General features: G+C 41.7%; 1 protein-coding gene across 4 annotated transcripts in view; it reads right to left on the minus strand.

Annotated features, from left to right (window-relative positions):
• The window catches only part of PDE10A (phosphodiesterase 10A), a 353,258-nt gene that overhangs the window by 47,074 nt on the left and 283,170 nt on the right, over positions 1 to 23,014 (minus strand). For all 4 annotated transcript variants that reach the window (XM_043592730.1, XM_043592728.1, XM_043592729.1 and 1 more), the window contains exons 13-14: positions 20,700 to 20,886; positions 1,301 to 1,443 (exon numbers count right to left, since the gene is read on the minus strand). In XM_043592730.1, coding sequence (XP_043448665.1) covers positions 1,301 to 1,443; positions 20,700 to 20,886 — 330 coding nt within the window. The remainder of the gene's footprint in view (positions 1 to 1,300; positions 1,444 to 20,699; positions 20,887 to 23,014) is intronic.

A 23,014-nucleotide genomic window follows, 5' to 3' on the forward strand; every position in this document is an offset into this window, starting at 1 on the left:
TTCCACGGGCACATTTGCTTAAATCGTTGGTCGCTGGTGACTGACTCAATCCCCAGCCCCTGTCCCTTCCCAGGAGGTCTGAGGGTGGGGCTGAAAATTACAACCCCCTAGCCACGCGGTTGGCTCCTTGGACAACCGGCCCCCACCCTCCTAGAGTCCTTCAATAGCAGAAACTCAAGTGTGGTCGAACAAGGTTCATTCTGAAAAAGATAAGACACTTCTCTCACTCCGGTCATTCGGGAAACTCAAGGGGTTTAGGAGCTCTGAGCCAGGACCCGGCTCCAAAGACCAAATATACAGATTTCTTATTCTATCACAATGTGTATTGTACACAAACCATCAGAGGGTAAGTTGAGGCAAATAAGAAATCGTAAGAGCTTATTTGAGCAAAAATCTATTCCAACAGGGCAGTGGGAAGCCTGTAGGGACAGGAGCCAGCAGAGACCCCGGTGCAGAAACGCTGCAAAAGCCAAGAAAGGCAGTTGCTGCTGATTGTGGCTTCAGGCCCAGTTGGCTGTCCGTGCCTGGCTGTCCTCAGGGTTTCCATCACGTAGCCTTGAGGCCCTTTGGGTTTAGATTTTGGTTTGCTTACGCCAGCTGCTCCGGCATTAGAGTCACCTCAGTCTGATGGCCTTCTTGTTTAATGAACAGTTCCGATGATAGGGCAAGTATCAGCTCTGGGTTACTTCTGAAGATCTCTGGTATGTAGTTGAGTGCTGGCTTGCACTTAAAGTTTTAATTTTTAACGTTTATTTATTTTTGAGAGAGAGAGAGAGAGAGTGAGAGCAGAGGAGGGGCAGAGAGAGAGAGAGGGAGATTGCTGGCTTGCACTTAGAATGAACATACACATCATCAGAAGTCCTACCACCAGGAACTCACATATATTAACATAGGATTAGAAAAGAAAATGTGAAAGGTGAACTCATTCTTACTAAATTCTAAAATTTAGTTTTTAAATTTAAAATTGCACGGAAACAGAAACTTTTAGATCCCTGATCTTCAACGCCACTTTGAACATCAGGTACTATCTGGTGTGAAGTAGGCGGAAGACTAACGAGAAAAGGCTAACATCTCAGTTAACCCGTTTCAAAATGGCGGTCAGATGTTTTTTCCTAAAGATAAAAGAGGCGTGGCCTTCCTTTCCACCTTCCATCACGAGAAGGGAAGTCATGGTGGAAGGGAAAATGGGAACCCACAGAGCACGTGTAACGTGGGGTCCATGACTCTAATTGTACACCCAGTTCGTGTCAGGCGGAATCAAGTTAAAACTGTTCCGGAAGCAACAGGAAAAAACACTCACAATTCGATCTCCTTGCAGAGGCGCACCGGGAGGTTAAAGTGCATGAGGCCTTGCCACTCTTCCGCGGTACAGATGCTGTGGTAGGACAGCTTCTCCATCGTCACCCGGTAAATGCACTCGGAATGTCGGATCCTGTGATACATCTGGATGGCAAACCCGCAAAGTTAAGGGTAAATTAAATGAGCGTTTCAAGCAGTTATGTCACTAAAGTTCAGAATTCGGTACAAAAGAATCAGTCAGAACTATAACTGAAAATACTATTATTATCCATTAACTATGATCACCATACATTTCCATATACAACGAAGACATCCACACATGTGCCTTTGAAGATACAAAACACCTCAGATTTTTTTAAATTGTATCTCCATTTTAAAAGGCTTATTAAATTCTGCAATTCTCTCTGGATAGTGAGATTATTTGGTATTTGTCTCGTGGTCCCTTTCTTCTCAGATTCCCAGCCTCCAGTACTGGGAGAAACTCCAACGTCTGTTGTTTCTAGACCACCAAGTCTATGGTATTTTGTTACGGCACCCCAAACACACTGAGACAGAGACTAAATGAGTCAGGAGTTAAGACTGTTTTTCTAAGTCTTCTTTTAAAAATATTTATCTTAGGGGCACCTGGGTGGCTCAGTAGGTTAAGCGTCTGACTTCGGCTCAGGCCATGATCTCATAGTTTGTGGGTTCGAGCCCCTTGTCGGGCTCCGTGCTGACAGCTCAGAGCCTGGAGCCTGCTTTTGATTCTGTGTCTCCCTCTCTCTCTGCCCCTCCCTGCTTATACTCTGTCTCTGCGTCTCTCTTTCTCTCTCAAAAATAAATAAAGATTAAAAAATTAAAAAATATATATTTATCTTAATTCTTGGTGACGTCAAAGTCCTCGGGTCCACGCAGTCTCGACAATGTTTAATCGCGAAGTCCTTTATCAGTACAAGAATTTTAGAGATGCATGCCTAATAAATGTATACTCCTTTAGCAATTACATGCACATACAATGTGTGGATATATTGTTTATACTAAAATAGAAATTTAAAAAGATAAAAAATAGAAAGTATGTATTTTTTAATATTTTATTACTGAATAAGACTTTTTGTTCTTATTAAACAATCACATATTTTATTTTTATTTTTATTTTTTTTAAACAATGACATATTTTAAAATGAAAGCACGAATTACATGTATGTTGTCAGTTGTCAAGCTTTTTCTTTAATAATTTGTGCCACGGTGATGTTAAGGTCTGGGTTCAGTTTGATTTATTTCAATACTTAGATTTGAGTTATACTATTCGAAAAAGATACGCCGAAAACTACGCAGTTCCATCCAAATGGAATAAACGTAGTACTGGCTGTTCTTAAACATCACACTTGGAGCTTTGTTCCCTAGCCACTAATATTTTTGGCTTAAATTCACATAACTTTCCATCTCCCCTGGTGAGTATCAGTTAATCCTGCAAACGAATTAGTTGCATCTTTATATATTATCGAACAGGTTCATTATGAAACTTAAAGAACTCTTCATGGAGAAGAGTTTAGTAAGTTAAAAGCTGTTTCATAAATTAAAATCGTAAAAAAAAAACATTCCATTTTAAAGGAAGAAAGAGAGGCAAAAGGGAATAAAGAAGAAAACAGAAAGCAACAAGACGGGGGATTTATCCTTAAACATAAACAGAATGTTGAAACATTCTGGGTAAGAGGCAAAAATTGCCAGACCGGATAAAAAACAAGACCCATCTTATGCGTTTTACCAAAAAATCCTACCTTAAAAATAAAGACCCAGATGAGGTAAAGTGATGGAAATTATATACCATTTAATGCCACTCAAAAGAAAGCCGGGGTGGCTGTATTACTATCAGATGAGATCAGAGATTTTGAGCAAAGACTATTAGCAGGGGTAAAGAAGGATAATTTTGAATGATAAAGGGGGTCGATCTGTCAAGAGGCCACGATGCTCTTAAACGTCAGCTGGTTTTCAACAGGTGCGCAGGGGCAAGGTGGTGCAGAAAGGACAGTAAAGGTGACAGACGGTGCCAGGCCGACCGGACACCCACGCGCAAATAAATGCACGACTACCCTCACCTTGCACCCTATACAAAGTTGACTCAAAATGGATCACAGACCTAAATGTAAAACCTAAACTTCGAGAAGAAAACATAGGAGGAAATCTTTGTGACTTTAGGTTAGGCGAACATTTCTTTGATACAGTGTTAAACAGCATGATCATAAAAAGAAAAGAACTAATAATTGGACTTCTTCAAGGTTAAGAACTGCTCTTAGAAAGAAACTGATCAGAGAGTAACAAGACAAGCCAAACGCTGGAAGCAAATATTTGTAAATAACCTAACTGATAAATGACTATTTACTTGGCAGCATGAAATACGCAGCTGTCAGACCCAGGGGACCACGGGGCTATCAGACCCAGGGGACCATGAGGCTATCAGACCCAGGGGACCAGAGGGCTATCAGCCCGGCTGAGCTTGTGGCTCATGGTTCTGGGATCTGAAGGCCTGTGTAGGAAGACAGACTTGGCTGTGCTCTGCGAGAGGACCTGCTGAATTAAGAGCTCTGTGAAGAGAAGAGAAGCCTGTGTGAGACTGTGTTGGAAAACAGTCCCTCCCCATTGAAGAAATGAAAACTCGACCTGTAGCTTACGTAGCTGGCGTTTCTCAGTGTATACTGTTGGCATATAATATTATAATTTTGAGCTAAAAAAGTAACAAACAAAACTGGTCTAAGAACAACGAACACTGGGGGTACACGGGGAAAGTTACACGGCCCTGCGCATACCGGTCTCCCACAGAGAAAATAATTCCAGGTGAATCTGAGTAAGTACGTAAATATCAAATAAAGAAGCAAATGAATAAAAAATTTCAACAAAGGAGAGACCAACACAAGGCCGAATCCATAGATGGGTAATCCTAAGATCTGAGTTAACGAAAGACAATGGAGAGATTAAAAATATACCGTGGCAAAAATGTACCGTTGGGCACGTCACTTCCTATGCCTACAAAGCTCCTCTGGTTTACGGAAGCCACAAGCACCAAAAAGGCAAAGGAATGAGAATTATTTTTTCTTGACCAGATCCTAGGGAGATGTGTTTAAGATGCTGTCTTTCTTCAAGCCAGGCCCAAACAAACTATCATAAGACAACCCAGAAAGAAACCTTTCCACGCTGAGATTTGCAAGTGTGACAATATAATTCTCCAGGCCCTTTGCTTGATGAAAAACCAACAGGGGAGCAGAAAAAAAACACGTACAGACACGAAGCTATATTATTTTTGGTGTTATGCTCCTACTAACAAGGACAGTTTCGTTTAGAAGAAAGCAAAGAGAATTAAGTCACAAGAAAAGTGACCCAAGCTGTGTGTCCTGACACGCTTCGTTGTACGGAAAATGGAGATGTCCTGTAAGATTCGCTGACTTCTCTTACTCTGTCAACGTACAGGTTTTCTCTTAGGGTAGGCCTCAAAGCTCCCTCTGTTAGCTCTTTCTTGCTACTGTCCAGTAAAAACTGAGGGAAATACCAATTAAAAAAAAAAAAAAAAGCAGCTTAGCCCATGGAAACAACCCACCAGCTATATATGTAGCACTGAAGTGGGATTTTATGAAACGGACTACGATGACTATTCGCAAAACACAAATATCATGACTAACTAGAGCTAAGCACAAAGGGAGTATTGTTGAGAACCACGTCCTAAGAACCTTACCTACACTACCTGATTTAGTCCTAACGGCAAGCCCATGCTTGGTGTTATTGCTACTCGTTAGTTTAAGAAATAGACACTCAAAAGCAAGCCAAATTTCTCAAGGACCAAAGTGGGTAAGTTGGAAGCAATGGTCTTAAAATGGCTGGATTTCATTCTTTCTCATTGCCAAGTAGTATTCCATTGTATATATATACCACATCTTCTTTATCCACTTATCGGTGGATAGACGTTTGGGATCTTTCCATTATTTGGCTATTGTTGAAAGCGCTGCTATAAACGCTGGGGTACATGTGCCCCTGTGAATCAGTACTCCTGTATCCTTTGGATAAATTCCTAGTAGCGCTCCTGCTGGGTCGTAGGGTAGTTCTATTTTTACTTTCTGGAAGAATTTCCACACTGATTTCCAGAGCGACTGCATCAGCTTGCATTGCCACCAACAGTGCAAGAGGACTCCTCATTCTCCACATCCTCGCCAGCATCTGTTGTTGCCCGAGTTGTTAATTTTAGCCATTCTGACAGAGGTGGTATCTCATTGTGGTTTTGATTTGTATTTCCCTGATGATGAGCGATTTTGAGCATCTTTTCATGTGTCTGTCTTGCCATTTTCAACAATGCGGATGGAACTGGAGACTGCTATGCTAAGTGAAATAGGTCAGAGAAAGACAGATGTCATATGTTTTCACTCATATGTGGAATCTGAGACACTTAACAGAAGACCATGGGAGAGGGGAAGAGGAAAAAGAAAAGAGTTTCAAACAGAGAGGGAGGCAAACCATAAGAGACTCTTAAATATAGAGAACAAACTGAGGGTTGATGGGAGGGGTGACGGAGCGGTGGAGGGGAAAATGGGTGATGGGCATTGAGGAGGGCACTTGTCGGGATGAGCACTGGGTGTTGTATGGAAGCGATGAGTCATGGGAATCTACTTCTGAAGCCAAGAGCCCACTGTATACACTGTATGTTAACTAACTTGACAATAAATTATATTTAGAAAAGCAAAAAAATTAAAGTTAACACGTTAAAAAATTAAAAATTAAAGTTAACGCATTAAAAAATTAAAAATTCAGCAAAAATAAAATGCACATCTCTCTGATTTCCAGCTTGAGACAGAATAATATTCAGCAACCTTCAACTCAAAAAGTGATCAGAGAATGATTTAAAAGGGCAGAGGGATAGTGTCAAATGTGAAAGAAAAACTGCACATCTGAAAGCGATGCCTTGAAAATCAACACAAGAATGGAAACTGCCTGTACTCAGCGCCTTGCGGCTTCAACAAATACAGACATACGTGTGGGACATGAAACCACCTAGGCTTCAGGGTCAGTTAATTCTTAATCTGTACCTAGCATAGGACCTAACACGTTCAAACGTTCAGCTCCTATTTGGGGAATGAATAAATGAGCATATCATTTATAAGCCTTGTAGTCCTAGAGCCCCCCCAAAATCTAAGTCCATTAAAACCCGTTACCTATACACTTGTAGATTTGGAAAAGGATTAAAAGGTTTCTATTTGGTGTTACCTATTTCGTGTTACCTAAAAGATGCAGTCTCAGAATTTTTATTCAGTCATTTTTTTCTAAGAGAATTCAAGTTAAGGATGTTAGAGGGGGGAAAAGTGGGTGTTACCATGTTCCTACAAACAAAGAGATAGGTAAATTTTAGGTGGGTATTTTTTTTAATATTTATTAATTTATTGTGAAAGAGAGAGAAAGCAAGCAGCCTCCACACGGTCACTGCTGAGCCCAAGCGAGGCTCGGTCCCAGGAACGGTGAGATCATGACCTGAGCAGAAATCAGGAGTCGGACGCTTAACCAACGGAGTCCAAGCGTCCCTTGGCGGGGATTTCTGAGAAAAGTTTTGTTGGAGGTATGAAAAACTCAAGTGTTGTACCCAACATTCAGTTCATCATCTACAGACACAAATTCAACTTACGCAATTCTCCTCTGAAGTACACCACGAATTATTAAACTTTCTACCAACTTATTCCAAACTATTTGATTCATCCTCTCTTTGCCTTCTCATTTACATTACATTGTCTGTGAAGGTGTTTCCTGAACTTTCCCCCATTCCGGCAAAATTTCACACTCTCTTAGGTACCATCTACTCTGTATCTTGTATAGAAAACTTAAAAACACGCCTTACTGTCTGTCTCTCCCTTCAGCAGCCTCAGGGAAGGGCAGTGTCATGTGGAAGGTCTGCCTGCATTCAGACCCTGGCTCTCTCATACACGTGCTGCTGTGTGACCTTGTGCAAACTGCTTAAACTCTGGACGGCTGTTTTTTCTTGTGGCAGATGGAAATGATAATAGCCTCACTCTGGACTGGTCTGAGACTGTGGTTTTTGTATGTAAAATGTCCAAAACAGAACCTGTTCATGGAGTAAGTGTCGTACTGAATTAAGAGTGGTTCTTACTATGATGATCTTACATTCACCGTCCGGGACAGAGAAGATACTCACTGCTTGGTTGGTGAATTCAGGAACGAATACAGGTTAAGCCATTTGTTAAATCTGTCCCTAGCCAATTGGTTTCATTTTAATAATGATTTTTCCCCCACATTCCTTTAATGGCAAATGGCTTCTGATCCAAACTGTGAAGATCTAACCTGCTTTAAAGGATTGCCTTCTCTAGGCAGAGGATGGAACAGGTATTATCGCTATCCTGTTGGCTTTCGGCATCGTTATCAAATTATTTACTTGAAAGCATAATATGCGTGACTAAATTAATTAACTCTTTTACTTTTAAAAGAGCTTTCAAGCTTTTTTAAAGTGGTTGTTACCATCCTGCTAACAGTACGAGCATTATCTATTAATGAAATGGAGATGTTGCCAGTCAGAGGTATGCCCCCTGCATGATACAAGAGGTGTAATCAAAAGGAAGCACAGGAGAGCTAAAGAACAGGAGTGTTCATACGGCCCATGTGCCCTGCCTCTTGGACAAAACTTTTAATCAAAGACGACTGAGCCAAACAACAGTAAGATATGCTGTTCTATTATCATGTTCACTGTTAGAAGCAATTTTCAGGGGCGCCTGGGTGGTTCAGTAGGTTAAGCATCTGACGTCACCTCAGGTCATGATCTCCCAGTTCGAGGGTTCCAGCCCCGCGTCGGGCTCTGCGCTGACAGCTCGGAGCCCGGAGCCTGCTTCGGATTCTGTGCCTCCCCCCTCTCTGCCCCTCCCCCACTTGCACCGTCTCCTCTCTCTCTCTCTCTCAAAAATAAACATTAAAATTATTTTAAATAATAATAATAAGGAAGCACTTTTCATGTACGAAACACAGAATAATTTCAAGAGCGGAAGTATTTAAAAATTTCTAGGACCGACATACTTAATCTGACTCTGTATCAGCAGACCATTAAAAAGTACTTCATCCTGGGGCGCCTGGGTGGGTCAGCCAACTGAATGTCAGACTCTTGGTTTCAGCTTAGGTCACGATCTCAGGGTTCACGGGTTCAAGCTCCACGTCAGGCTCCATGCTGACAGTGCAGAGCCTGCTTGGGATCCTCTCTCTCCCTCTCCCTCTGCCCCTCTCCTGCTCACGTGCTCTCTCTCAAAATAAACTTAAAAAAAAAAAGTACTTCGTACCAGTAGCACAAAGCTTTTCACATTTATGATCTTAATCAAAATTTATGTATATCCTCTAGGAACAAATAGAACATTGAGGGAAAGACAAGGAGCCCACAGATGTGATTAATGCTTAGGACAGGGTTTACTACAAGGTGTTTTTCCTAAGCTTCGTATGATGGTTGGGGGAAGAATGCTCAAATGCGGAAGCAAATTTGCTCAAAAAAATCATGTCAGTGCCAGCACAAAGACCGGATTCAGGTCTTAGCCTCTACTCTCGTGGTCTGTGGACCACTCTTTTTAGTTGAAGAAGGTTCTGGAAAACCCCATTGTAAAGAAACCAGCGGCTGTCTTACCAAAACTGGGAACAGTCTTCTTTTTATTTGGAAGGATTTGTGCTCCAACTAACAAAAGAAGTATTACTTTAAAGAAGACATGTGAGTTGGTCTTTTTCTGAATAGGAGCACTTTTGAAATAAACTCAGCTCCAAGAATCCCTCAGGCGGGAAGGCCAGGAAGGGAAGTGGAGAACAGGAGTCACCCTGGAGCAGGTTCAGATAAAGAGGCTGTTAGTTTTGAGTTGGAGAACGTGTCCAAACAATATCATTTTTATAACTTTTAGTGAGAAGAAATATTGCAGTAAAAAAACCAAAACAAAAAACAGTCACAAACTCCACAGAGAGCTGCCACTGCATCACATAGTTTGGCAACTTGGACCGTAAGTAATTTCCTAAAAAAAAAAAAAAAAAAAATCAATGGAAAGATAGACTGCCTGTGAACTGAGTCACGACTTTTCAGGAGTGTTATTTTTCTTGTGTAAATCTGGTTTTAGTGTGGTATAAACATTTAATCACGTTTGCACCCGGGTTTTATGATGCAACACCCTGCGGGTTTGAAGACCTTGGGACTCGCCGGGCCAGCCGTTAATAATGTGGCTGAATCAACTCAGGAGTGTTTTGTTTTGTTTTAATTTTTTTTTAATGTTTATTTATTTTTGAGACAGAGAGAGACAGAGCATGAATGGGGGAGGGGCAGAGAGGGAGACACAGAATCGGAAGCACACTCCAGGCTCTGAGCCATCAGCCCAGAGTCTGACGCGGGGCTCGAACTCACGAACCGTGAGATCGTGACCTGAGCTGAAGTCGAACGCTCAACCGACTGAGCCACCCAGGAGCCCTGTTTTGTTTTGTTTTTAAATTAATTTATTGAAACTCATGTTAGTTAACAGACAGTGTAATATCGGTTTCAGGAGAATTTAGTGATTCATCACTTACATACAACACCCAGGGCTCATCCCAGCAAGTGCCCTCCTTAATGCCCATCCCCCATCCGCCTCCTCTCCAGCACCCCTCAGCCTGTTCTCTGTATTTGGGTCTCTTACGATTGATCTCCCTGTCTGTTTTCATCTTACTTTTCTTTCCCCTCCCCGACGTTCATCTGTTTTGTTTCTTAAATTCCACATGAGTGAAACCATATATTTATCTTTCTCTGACTCATTTCACTTAGCATAATACCCTCTAGTTCCATCCACATTGTTGCAAATGGCAAGATTCATTCTTTTTGACGTCTAATATTCCATTGTGCGTGTGTACATATACACGTAGATGTACCCCACGTATTCTTTATCCATTTGTCTATCGACAGACATTTGGGCTCTTTCTACACTTGGACTCTTGTGGACAGTGCTGTTATAAACATTGGGGTGCGTGTGCCCCTTTGTATCCTTTTGTACACCAAGCAGTGCAGTTGCTGGGTTGTAGGATAGTTCTATTTTTTGTTTTTTGGAGGATCCTCCATACTGTTTTCCAGAGTGGCTGCACCGATCTGCATTTCCACCAACAGTGCAAAACAGTCCCCCTACCTCCGCATCCTTGCCAACGTCTATTGTTTCTTGAGTTGTTCACTTTATCCATTCTGACAGGTGTGAGGTGGCGTCTCATTGTTTTGATTCGTATTTCCCTAACGAGAAGTGATTTTGAGCATCTTTTTATGTGTCTGTTAGCAATCTGGACATCTTGGGAAAAGTGTCTGTACGTGTCGTCTACCCATTTCTTCATCGGATTATTTGTTTTGTTTTTCAGGCGTTAAGGTTGGTAAGCTCTTTATAGATTTTGGGCACTAAGCCTTTATGCGCTTTGTAATTGGAAAATATCTTCCATTCTGTTGGCTGCCTTCGAGTTTTGGTGATTGCATCATTTGCTGTGCAGAAGCTTTTAATCTTGATGAAATCTCAACAGTTGACTTTTGCTTTTATTTCCCTTTCCTCTGGAGACATGTCTAGTAAGAAACTGCTGTGGCTGAGGTCAAAGAGGGTGCTACCTGTTTTCTCCTCTAGGATTTTGATGGATAGCAATCCATCTTATTAGGTCTTATTAGGTCTTATTAGGTTGGGTCTTATTTATTCAAACATAAATCCATTCTGAATTTACTTCTGTGTACAGTGTGAGAAAGTGGTCCAGTTTGATTCTTCTGTATGTTGCTGTCTGGTTTTCCCAGCACCACTTGCTGAAGAGACTGTCTTTTTTCCACTGGATACTCTTATTGGTTAGCCATACGTTTGTGGGTTCATTTCTGGGTTCTCTATTCTTTTTTTTTTTTTTTAACCTTTTTAAAGTTTAATTTTGAGACAGAAACGGCATGAGTGGTGGAGGGGGAGAGGGAGTGGGGGAGAGGGAGAGAATAACAAGCAGGATCTGCACTGTGAGTGCAGAGCCCAATGAGGGGCTCAGACTCACAAACCGGGAGATCATGACCTGAGCTGAAATCGAGAGTTGGACGCTTAACCGACTGAGCCACCCAGGCGCCCCTGGGTTCTCTCTTCTGTTCCACTGATCTAGGTGTCGGTTTTTGTGCCAGTATCACACTGTGTTGATGATTACAGCTTTGTAATGCAGCTTGAAGTCCAAAATTGTGATGCCTCCAGCTTTGGCTTTCTTTTTCAACATGACTGTGGTTATCAGGGATCTTATCTGGTTCCATACAAATTTTAGAATTGTTTGCTCTAGCTCTGTGAAGAACGCTGGTGCTATTTTGATAGGGATTGCATTGAAGACATAGATTGCTTTGGGTAGTATCGACATTTTAACAATATTTTTTCTTCCAATCTACGAGCGTGGAATGTTTTTCCACTTCCTTGTGTCTTCAATTTCTTACATAAGCTTTCTATAGTTTTCAGAGTACAGATCTTTTACCTCTTTGGTTAGGTTTATTCCTAGGTATCTTACGATTTTTGGTGCAACTGTAGATAGGGTCGATTCCTTGATTTCTCTTTCTGCTGCTTCATTATTGGTGTATAGAAATGCAACTGATTTCTGTACATTGATTTTTTATCCTCTGATTTTGCTGAATTCATGTATTAGTTCTAGCAGCGTTCTGAGGGAGTCTTTCAGGTTTTCCACGTAAAGCACCATGTCATGAGCGAAGAATGAAAGTTTGACTTCTTCTTTGCCAATCTGTTGTCTGATTGCTGAGGCGAGGACTTCCAGTACTATGTTGAACAACAGTAGTGAAAGTGGATATCCCTGTTATGTTCCTGACTTTAGGGGGAAAGCTCTCAGTTTTTCCCCATTGAGGATGATATTAGCTGTGGGTCTTTCATACATGACCTTTATGATGTTATGTTCCTTCTATCCCTACTTTCTTGGGTTTTTTTTAAGAAAAGATGTTGTACTTTGTCAAATGCTTTTTCTCCATCTATTGAGAGGATCATATGGTTCTTCTCCTTTCTTTTATTAATGTGGTACATCAGGTTGATTGATCTGTGAACACTGAACCAGCCCTGCAGCCCAGGAATAAATCCCACTTGATTATGGTGAATAATTCTTTTAATGTACTGTAAAATTAGGTTTCCTATATCTTGTTGAGAATTTTTGCATCCAGGTTCATCAGGAATGTTGGACTGTAATTCTCCTTTCTAGAGGGGTCTTTGTCTGGTTTTGCAACCAAGGTAATGCTGGCTTCATAGATAAGTTTGGAAGCTTTCCTTCCATTTCCATTTTTTGCAATAGTTTGAAAAGAAAAGGTATTAACTCTTTTAAATGTCTGGTAGAATTCCCCTAGGAAGCCATCTCACCCAGGACTCTTATTTCTTGAGTGATTTTTGATAATTGATTCAATTTCTTTGCTGGTTATGGGCCTGTTCAGATTGTCTATTTCTTCCTGTTTCAGTTTTGGTACTGTTTGAGTTTCTAGGAGTTTTTCCATTTCTTCCAGATTGTCTAGTTTGTTGGCATGTAATTTTTCACAGTATTCTCTTATAATCATTTGTATTTCTGTGGTGTTGGTTGTGATCTCTCCTCTTTCATTCACCATTTTATTTTTTGTGTCCTCTCTTTTCTTTTTGACAAGTACCGCTAGGGATTTATCAATTTTGTTTATGGTTCCAAAGAACTAGCATTTAGTTTCATTGATCTGTTCTGCTGGGTTTTTATTTGTTGGTTTCCATATCGTTTATTTCTGTTCTAATCTTTACTTTTTCCCTTCTTCTGTTGGCTTTAGGCTTTATTTGCTGCTTTTCTAGTTCCTTTAGGTATAAGGTGAGGTTGTGTATTTGGGACCTTACTTCTTGAGAATTGCAATGCACTTCCCTCTTAGGACTGCCTTTGCTGCATCCCAAAGGATTTGGACTGTGGTGTTTTCATTTTCAGTTGCTTCCAAGTATTTTTTTAACTTCTTCTTTAATTTCCTAATTGACCCATTCATTCTTGAGCAGGATGTTCTTTCACTTCTATGTATTTGAGGGCTTTCCAAAATTTTTTCTTGTGGTTGATTTTAAGTTTCATAGCGCTGTGATCTGAGAATATGCACGGTATGATCTCGATCTTCTTGTATCTGTTGAGGGCTGATTTGTGACCCAGATGTGATCTATTCTGGAGAATGTTCCAGGTACACTTGGGGAAAATGTGTATTCTGCTGCTTTAGGGTAAAATGTTCTGAATATATCTGTTAAATCCCTCTGTTCCAGTGTGTCATTCGCTGTCATTGTTTCCTTGTTGATTTTCTGCTTAGAGGATCTGTCCATTGTTATAAGTGGGGTATTAAAGTCTCTTACTATCATGGTATTATTAACAATGAGTTTCTATATGTTGGTTATTAACTGATTTGTATATCTGGGTGCTTTCAAGTTGGGGGCATAAATATTTTCAATTGTTAGATCTCCTTGACGGATACACCCCTTAATTACGATATAATGACCTTCATTTCTTGTTACAGTCTTTGTTTTAAATCTAGTTTGTCTGATAGAAGTATGGCGACTCTTTCTTTTGACCTCCAGAAGCATGGTAGATAGTTCTCCATCCCCTCACTTTCAATCTGAAGGTATTTAGCTCTAAAAAGAGTCTCTTGTCGGCAGCACATAGATGGATCTTTTTTTTCTGTTTTTAAAAAATCCATTCTGATACCCTAAGTCTTTTCATTGGGGCATTTAATCCATTTACATTCAGAGGAATTACTGAAAGATAGGAATTTAGTGCCATTGTGTTACCAGTAGACTTGGTGTTTCTGGTGATGTTCACTGGTCCTTTCTTGTCTTCGTTGCTTCTGGTCTTCTTTTCTTTTCTCCACTTAGAGAATCCCCCTTAAAATTTCTTGCAGGGCTGCTTTAGTGGTCACGAACTCCTTTAGTTTTTGTTTGTCTGGGAAAGTCTGGATCTCTCCTTCTATTCTGAATGACAGCCTTGCTGAGTAAAGGACTCTTAGTGCATATTTTTCCTATTCATCATGTTGAATATTTCCTGCCACTCCCCTCTGGCCTGCCAAGTTTCAGTGGACAGGTCTGCTATATGTGTTTACCCTTGTAGGTGAAGGACCTTTGGGCCCTAGCTACTTTCAGAATTCTCTTTTTATATTTGTATTTTGTAAGTTTCACCATGAATTCTCTCTTTGTATTTTGCAAGTTTCACTATGATCAACAGTGTTGATCTATTTTTGTTGATTTTGAAGGGAGTCCTCTGTGCCTGTTGGACTTGGATGCCTGTTTCCTTCCCCAGATTGGGGAAGTTCTCAGCTATAATTTGTTCAAATGATCCTCTGCCCTGTTTTCCAGCTCTTCTTCTGGGACTCTCATAATACAGATATTGTTTTGTTTCATGGAATCACTTAGTTCTCTCAGTCTCCCCTTGTGATAGAATATCCTTTCCTTCTTTTTTTCAAGCGTTATTATTTTCCATAATTTTATCTTCTGTATCAATGATTCTCTCCTCTGCTTCCTTGATCCTCATTGTCAGTACGTCTAGTTTGTTTTGCATCCCAGTTATGGCATTTTTTATTTCATCCTGATTAGTTCTTAGGTCTTTGACCTCTGCACCAAGGGTTTCTCTGGTGTCTTCTATGCTTTTTTTTTTTTTCAAGCTCAGCTAGTAGTCTTATGACTGTTGTTCTAAGTTCTTGTTCAGATATATTGCATACATCTGTTTTGAGCGAGTCCCTGGCTGTGATTTCTTTTTGACCTTTCTTTTGGGGAGAATTCCTCTGTCTTGTCATTTTGGCTAAGTTTCTGTCTTTTGGGTGTTTTAGCAGTCCATCACCTTAACCACTAGGCCACCTCATCCCACTCTTTTGGGTGTTTTAAAAGCATGTTATTGTTCCTGCACCTGAGAGTACTGCTATATGAGAAAGACGTCATACACTGTCCAGGGCTAGCACTCCAGGAAGTGTTTCTGGTGTATCTTATATGCATTCCACTGCTCATTCCCGCTGGTCAGTCCACTTCAGAGCTCCTCCCCTGTAGTGGGGAGTGTTTGAACCTTAATGAGGTGTGTTTCATTTGTTGAAGTACCCCTGAAAAAAAGTGTCGGGCGGGGGGAAGCCTGATCCCCAAAAAGAGAGAAATTGAAAGGGAGCCAAAAAATAAACCCAGAGAATCAAAAAACATGAAGGCTGATTCCAAAGAAAAAGAAAGGAAAAAAAGAAGAAAAGAAAAAAGGAATAAAAAAGCCTGATGGAAAAAAAGAGAAAAGGACATGACAAAACAAACAAGAAACTAGGAGCCTGATTCCAAAAGTACAAACGAAGAAGAAAGAAGAAAAGAACTGTAGGTGTTGTTCTGAAGGAGCTGATTTTCAGAACACCTGGGGCCTGGAAGGTGCTGGCTGTGTTGGGCTTCAGGAGAGGCCTGCTGCGTTGGCTCAGGGTCAGTCTGGCCCCCACAGATAAGCAGCCGGCAGGCCTGCGGCGGGGCGGGGTTCGGCGTAAACGGGTCCTGCCTCCACCGGGGGCCTGTGTGTTGCACTCTGAGGCCGCACCGTGTTGGTGTTGGGGGTAAGATGGCGCCACCCCGATCTCCGGTCCTCGGACAGGGATCTCACACCCTGCCCTGTTCAGGCAGCCCTCACGGAATAGCGAGGGCGGTCAGCTCGCCCTGCGCCACGACTGTCCTGCCTTTTATCTTTGGCACAGGGCTGGGATTCAAAACTCAAAGTCTTAAAAGCACGGGGCACCGCACGGATGTGCCCTCCTTCCTCTGGAGTCGAGCCTCTCCACTCTGTGCGACGTCCTCTGTCCCTGAGAAACGGTCCCACGCCTGCACAGCGTGCGGAATCTATGGTGTAGCACCGCTGAAAGCAGCAAAGGTTATATTTCCTCTGGGTGCACTTCTGTCCCCTGCTGACAGAAGGCCTTTGGATGGCACCTGCAGGGTCTTTTATCCTTGGGAGGCAATAAACCCTCTTCCAACAGTACTCCAGGAAGGGGACTGTTCTCTCCCAGTACGCTCCGGAGATCCTATATACTCCGGGGCCGGCTCCCTCCTCCCCAGGAGCACAGGCCACAGCTCCGCCCCGGAGAAAGTCATGCACTTCTAAAACCTCACAGTTTAAGTTCCAGATGCTGTTTGGAAAAGAGAACTGGGACACTCAGTACTTCTCGCTCTCCCGTCTGTGGGCCAAAGAGGTTTTCCCCTTGTGCAAACTTTATGCCACACTTTCCCAATCCTTCCCTCTCTCTCTCCCTTTTGTCTCTCCACGGAAAGGGTTCCCTCCCCCTCCGTGGCACCGCCGTCTTTCTCTCCTCCAAATCATTTCCACGTACCTCCCACCTGTCACGCAGTCTCCCTCCAACTGTGGAGATCCTCGGCCACTCTGCAGATCCACTTCCCGGGTGTTCTAAAAATCTGACCTCAATAGAGCCGTGTTTGAGGGACGAGGAAAGCCCAGGGTCCCCCTGCTTCTCTGCCATCTTAACTCCTCCCCAACTCAGGAGTGTTTAAACCGACAGTGATGCGTTCTTCAAGGAACACATGGAATCCCGGATAGACCTTAAGAGGACTGATTTCTACCTCCTTAACTTCCACACATACACTCACCTAAAAATGACTTTTTTCCACCTCCCATTTCAAATTAACCCCTTCCTTAAGTTGCTCTAGTATAAAAACCTCCTAAAACAAATGGAAATATAAAATATGGTATTAATGAGATCTGATAATGGTTTCTAAAGCTTTCACAAAATATTGAAGGTAGACAGAAATAAATTTCCAGCCGATCATTTAAAATAACTTTTGATCGACCATTTTAAATAACTTTTTCCATATCTTAGCTCAGGTGGAATGCAAATGAAGAGAAATTGCTAAAATAAAATGCTTTCTGTCATTTCCTTATTAATGAAAGCAATACTTCAGGCCTCCTTGGAGAGAAGAGGCACAAGTAGGAATAAAATTGATGTTGAACAGTGGGAATCGAGTTTCTCAGTGTCAAAGAAGAAAGTTCCAAAGATGGCAATGAGATGGCTTGAAGGAATTCTGTGGCGTAAGAGCGGAGGTGTCAATACGTATCTCAGGGAAAGAGAGAAAGAGGAAGTGACTCCAGAGGCTTAGGTAAAAATCTCTCTTCTCAAATGGTGAGAAAAAGGGAAAACGTTTCAGAGGAGAAACCTGTCCGACAGCACCTTAACCAAACGAGGAAGCGAACGTCACCAAAGGATGTGTCCCTGCTCAGGGGATCCGCTGGGAACACATCAGCCTGCGAGAGTCCTGCCAAAATTATAACCTCAATATAATCGTGAGGAAACGTCGGACAAGTCCAAATTAAGAAACATTCTACAAAATCACCAGCCTATATGCTTAAAAAATACCCAGGTCCTGAAAGGCCAAGAGTAAGGAATGGGTCCAGATGAAAGGACGCTAAAGAAGTCTGTAGTTTAGGGACGCCTGGGGGGCTCAGTGGGTTAAGCGTCGGACTCCTGATTTCGACTCAGGTCACGATCTCAGCGTTCGTGAGTTCGAGCCCCACGTCGAGTTCTGCGCGGACAGCTGCGGAGCCTGCTTGGGACTCTTTCTCTCCCCCTTTCTCTCTCCCCCTCCTCTGCTCGCGCACTCTCTCTCTCTAAGTAAATAAAATAAACATAAAAAAGAAGAAGTTTGTAGGTAAGATACCTGGCATAGGTTAGGGGCTGAATTTAGTCCCCAAATTCCTATGTTGAAACCTTAAATCTGTAGTGCCTTGGAACGTGACATGTTTGGAGACAGGGCCTTTAAGAGGCGATTAGGGTAAAATGAGGTCAAAAGGCTGGGCCTGAATTCGGTAGGACACGTGCCCTTCTGAGCAAAGGGGATCAGAACCCAGACACGCACAGGAGGAGGGCCGTACATAGACACAGGGAGAAGAGGGCCACCTAGAGACCAAGGAGAGAGGCCTCAGAAGAAACTGAAGTCACTGATACAATGGGACTTGGAGTTGCCAGACTGTGGCTGATCACTTCCTGTTGTCTAAGCCAGCCAGTCTAGAGTGCGGGTCATGACAGTCCTAACAAACTTGTACGGTTCCAACAGGAATTTCTGGACTCTGAAATATTCTGCAGTGGAAAAATGAGATGATGTACTTGTCTTTAGAAAATACAAACAAAAGCACTTGGGCGTTAGGGGACATTTTGTCTAAAACACGCTCTCAAACAGATCAGAGAAACACAACATCTATGAATGGGATAGAGAGAGAAGAAGGAAAGAACGAAAGAACGAAAGAACAAAAGAAAGAACAAAAGAACAAAAGAACGAAAGAACGAAAGAAAGGAAGGAAGGAAAGAAGAAAATCAAGGTAAAAATGGCAACATACCAACACTGGGGAGCACAGGTCATGGTATGAGGGAACCTTTGTATTATTTTTGTAACGTTGCCTTCCGTCTGAAGTTATTTTAAAATAAAAAGTATAAAAAACTTACACTAAGCTTAGTTTCAGTCTAAAATAGGTAAAATGTATTTATAGGTATATTAACCATTTTTTTAAGCCACAGACATCTTATTAGGATAGAACAGTTTCCAATAATTGATATTTTTACTTTTGATAATCATTTATCAAAATTTCGTAACATGGTTACTTTGATCACATAACGACATATATACTATCGCAAGCCAAAATTAGTTTTTAACACTTATTATACATGTTTTAGCTTATCTTAATAAATAAAACACTTTAAAGCATAAAACATGTTACATTAGATCAAACTTCTGTGGGGTACAGAAATACATATTCAGAGAGAGAAAAGAATGATGCTAGAGTTTACGATCATATGACCTTATTGTTATATATTTAAATGGACTATAATGTTCTCAAGTTGCTACAGTAGATTCCACCGGAAACATTTAAAAAAACCCATAAGGGGGTGCCTGGGTGGCTCGGTCGGTTAAGCATCCAACTTCAGCTCAGGTCATGATCTCAGTTTTGTGAGTTCGAGCCCCATGTCGGGCTCTGTGCTGACAGCTGGGAACCCGGAGCCTGCTTCAGATTCTGTGTCTCTGGCTCTCTCTGCCCCTCCCCTGCTCATGCTCTGTCTGTCTCTGTCTTGAAAATAAATAAAAACACTAAAGAAAATTTAAAAAACCGATAAAAACCAATATTCAGGATATACTAGAAATTATATTCTCTGCAACTTTTTTAAAAGTTTACTTATTTATTTTGGGGGGAGGGCAGAGAGAGAGACAGAGAATCCCAAGCAGACTCTGTGCTGTCAGTGTAGAGCCTGACGCAGGCCTTGAACTCACAAACTGTGAGATCATGACTTGAACCGAAATCAAGACTCGGGCACGTAACCAACTGAGCCCCCCAGAGGTCCCCTCTCTGCAACTTTTAAACTAAAGAAAACAAATGTAAGCCTGTCTATATATAAATATATATATAAATATATATATAAACATATATACAAACATATATATATATATAGATAGATTTATGAGAAATACAGGTACAGAAAATGTTTAAAGCAAAAAGTATTTGCCGGCTGTACTAATGTATTTCTGATGAACTGGGTGGCAGGAGAGGTCCCCGTGAGAGGGCACAGGGTGACGCAGAGGAGGGGTGTTCTTACTAAACAGCACTGAGTTGCATACGGTTGTCCCTAGTCACCAGAGTACTGCTTTTTGTCACTTTTGTTCCTAATCATCTCTCAGCTGTTTCCATCAGCTATGTGGCTGTCCCTATGGAACTCGAGGTTCTATCTCCAAAAAGTACACTTTTCCCCATCAGTATGGTGGTGACTCCCATTTACATTGGTTTAGCTTTGTAAAAGGTTACAATTTTCCCGGACTTTTAAATGCCAGTAATATCATTAAAGGATTATCAGAGTTTACCTAATACCAAATGTTTATCTCAACTATTTTAAAGCGAGGCCTAAGAAACAAACGGAAACTCACTTAATAGATCATTCAGCGACCAGGGCACATGTGTTGTGGGGGGGTCGAGTGCACTGACCCCTAATCTGACCACCGTGCTGAGACGTGCTCCACGCGGTCTCACGAGTGGGACTGTCCCGGGGGGGTGTCAACACAGGAGTCACTGCCATCTTTTGTACAAGACTCTCCGATGCAGGACATATGACAGACAGTAAGGGTTTAGATAACATTTCCTTACTCACTTCAGTAGATACCGTCACAGGTAAACCTTATATTTGAACATTGCACCTTTACATAACCTCATTTTTGTTTTTAACAGATTCGCCTTGAAACAAATGCAAATTATTAGAAGAGTTTTGTTTTTCCCCAAAGCATTTTAAGACCTCTCGTGAAATATGTACAACCAGGAATCACTTTTCTGGGTTATGAAGGAAATGCTGGGGCGGGGGGGAGCGGGGGGGAGAAACCTTTCCACTGCTTTACCTAAAAGGGTTCAAAGTGGATACGGAGTAGTAAAAAGACATTTAAAACAGCGTCACTTACATTGGCACAGTGTAGGGCTAACGCACAGAAGACAGCAAACATCTTGAAGTTGTTCTCGTCCGTTTTCGAGAAGGCACTACCGCTCAGTTTGTTGACCATCTGCACCACGCCTATGACACTCCCCCGACTCACGATGGGCATGCACAGTATGTTCCGCGTGGTGTAGCCCGTGTACAAGTCCACTTCCCTGTGGTAGCGTTCGAGAGCAAAACACACACACACACACACACACACACACACACACACAGAAGAAAGTGAACTATACATTCCATCATAAGTCTCAAGTGAGTTTTGCGATTTACATGCTTCCATTACAAAGGAACTGTAATGGGGCCACTTAGCTTCTAAATTCAAGGACAGTGTGACATTTGGAAGTACTGAGCTAAAATCTTTTCAAACGCGGCCTAACCAATTTGTTATTTCATTTTCAAGAGATTTTCAGGACAGTCTCTAGGGGGCTTTCAGTTTATCATCCGGTGTTGAGAATCCAGCATGGTCAGGTCAACACAGACAAACCGGATGCAGAGGAAAAAATATAATAAATTCGGTAAAATAGCGTTCTTTTGGACTTGGCTGTATGTTATGAGAGATGTAACTTGCTAGTAAACAAACTTAAATGGGAGTTATCACCTTACGAATTTAGAGCAGGGGTCAGCACACTGCAGACTATGGGCCAAAACAGCCCTCTGCTATTTTGTTAACATTTTTATTTCTTTAATGTATATTTATTTATTCATATGAGAAAGAGAGAGAGAGAACGAGAGAGAATTAGAGAGCAGGGGAGGGGCAGAGAGAGAGGGAGAGAGAGAATCCCAAGCAGGCTCCGCAGCTGTCAGCACAGAGCCTGATGTGGGGCTCGAACTCACGATCTGTGAGATCATGACCTGAGCCGAAATCAAGAGTCAGACGCTTCACCGACCGAGCCCCCGGGCGCCCCTGTTAACAGTTTTAATGGAACACAACCGCACCATTCTTGAATGGATTGTCACCACCCTGCAACACAGCTGAGGACTTGTGCCAGAGACGTTATGGCCCCAAATACTTACTAACTGATCCTTAATAGAAAATGTTTGCGGCCTCCTGATTTCGAGAAAATATTTTTTACAAACAGGACTCAGTTCCACAGACACAGCCAGATAGCTAGAGGCGGCCATTCGTGCCTGGCTTCCTGCACTTAGAGTAATGTTTTGAGACTGATCCACAGTCTCAGCAGGTAGCAGGTACCACGGTACAAATGGTCCAGCACCTCTCATGGATGCGCAGTGTCCCAGGGTATGGAATACCCATCTTATTTACCCGCCCACCAGTTCACGGATATTAGTATTTGCTGACAGCCAGTTTTTTGGCAATTGTGAAAAATGCGGTTTTGCAGACGTGCAGACAAATCTCTGGGGGGATACGTGTTGTTTTTCTGGATCCCTCGGAGTGCAGCCGACTGAGTGCAGTCAGTATATGCTTAACTCTACAACAAACTGCAAAACTGTTCTCCACAGTGGCTGCACCTTTCTCCATTCCCACCAGCAAAGTATGAGAACCCAGGCTTCTCCACATCCTTGCCAGCACTTGCCGGGGCCACTTTGTAAAAACTATCCGTTCACACTGCTGTGTAACGAGATCTCATCGTCAAATTATATCTCCCTCACATCAGGCATCTTTTCATGTGTCTAATGGCCATTCATGCATCTTCTTTTGTGAAATGTTTGTTAAAATGTGGGGTTCTATTCATTACAGTAGAGGTATCCTATCACAACGGAAGAGTTGTTTACATATTCTGGAGACAGTATTTTGTCAGATTCAAGCTTTGCAAATATTTTCTCACAGTCTGTTGTCTGCCTTTTCATGGTTCTTAAAAGTTGACCCATAAAATTTTTATCTAACAGTTTTATAAATAAGGATATATAAATATTTTCAATGTTTAAGCACTAAAATAATAAGTTTGGGTTTCTTTGGAAAAAAACCTGAGATTTTCTACACGCTCGTAATTTATTGATAAAACATTACTAAGATAAAGTTGTGTTTATATACAAGTTGCACATGTTCGTCATTAATCAAGTTTCTGAAAAAAATGCTTACTGTTTATTTAATTGCCTCTTAAAGTAAACCAAATGTTTGAATTAATAGAACACTAACGTCAAAATGTTTGAACTATTACTCCCTACCAGTCACAGCATCAATCCTGAGACTTTCAATTTTTAAGATTTGTTAAAATCAGATTATATAATTTGGTTTCTAATTCTCCAAAGAAACTCAAAACAAAATAAAAAACCTTTACAAGCCATCTGATATCCAACTTGAATAATATCCGATAAAAGCGG

The sequence above is a fragment of the Prionailurus bengalensis genome, chromosome B2 (assembly GCF_016509475.1).
Source record: "Prionailurus bengalensis isolate Pbe53 chromosome B2, Fcat_Pben_1.1_paternal_pri, whole genome shotgun sequence".
NCBI classification, from domain to species: domain Eukaryota; kingdom Metazoa; phylum Chordata; class Mammalia; order Carnivora; family Felidae; genus Prionailurus; species Prionailurus bengalensis.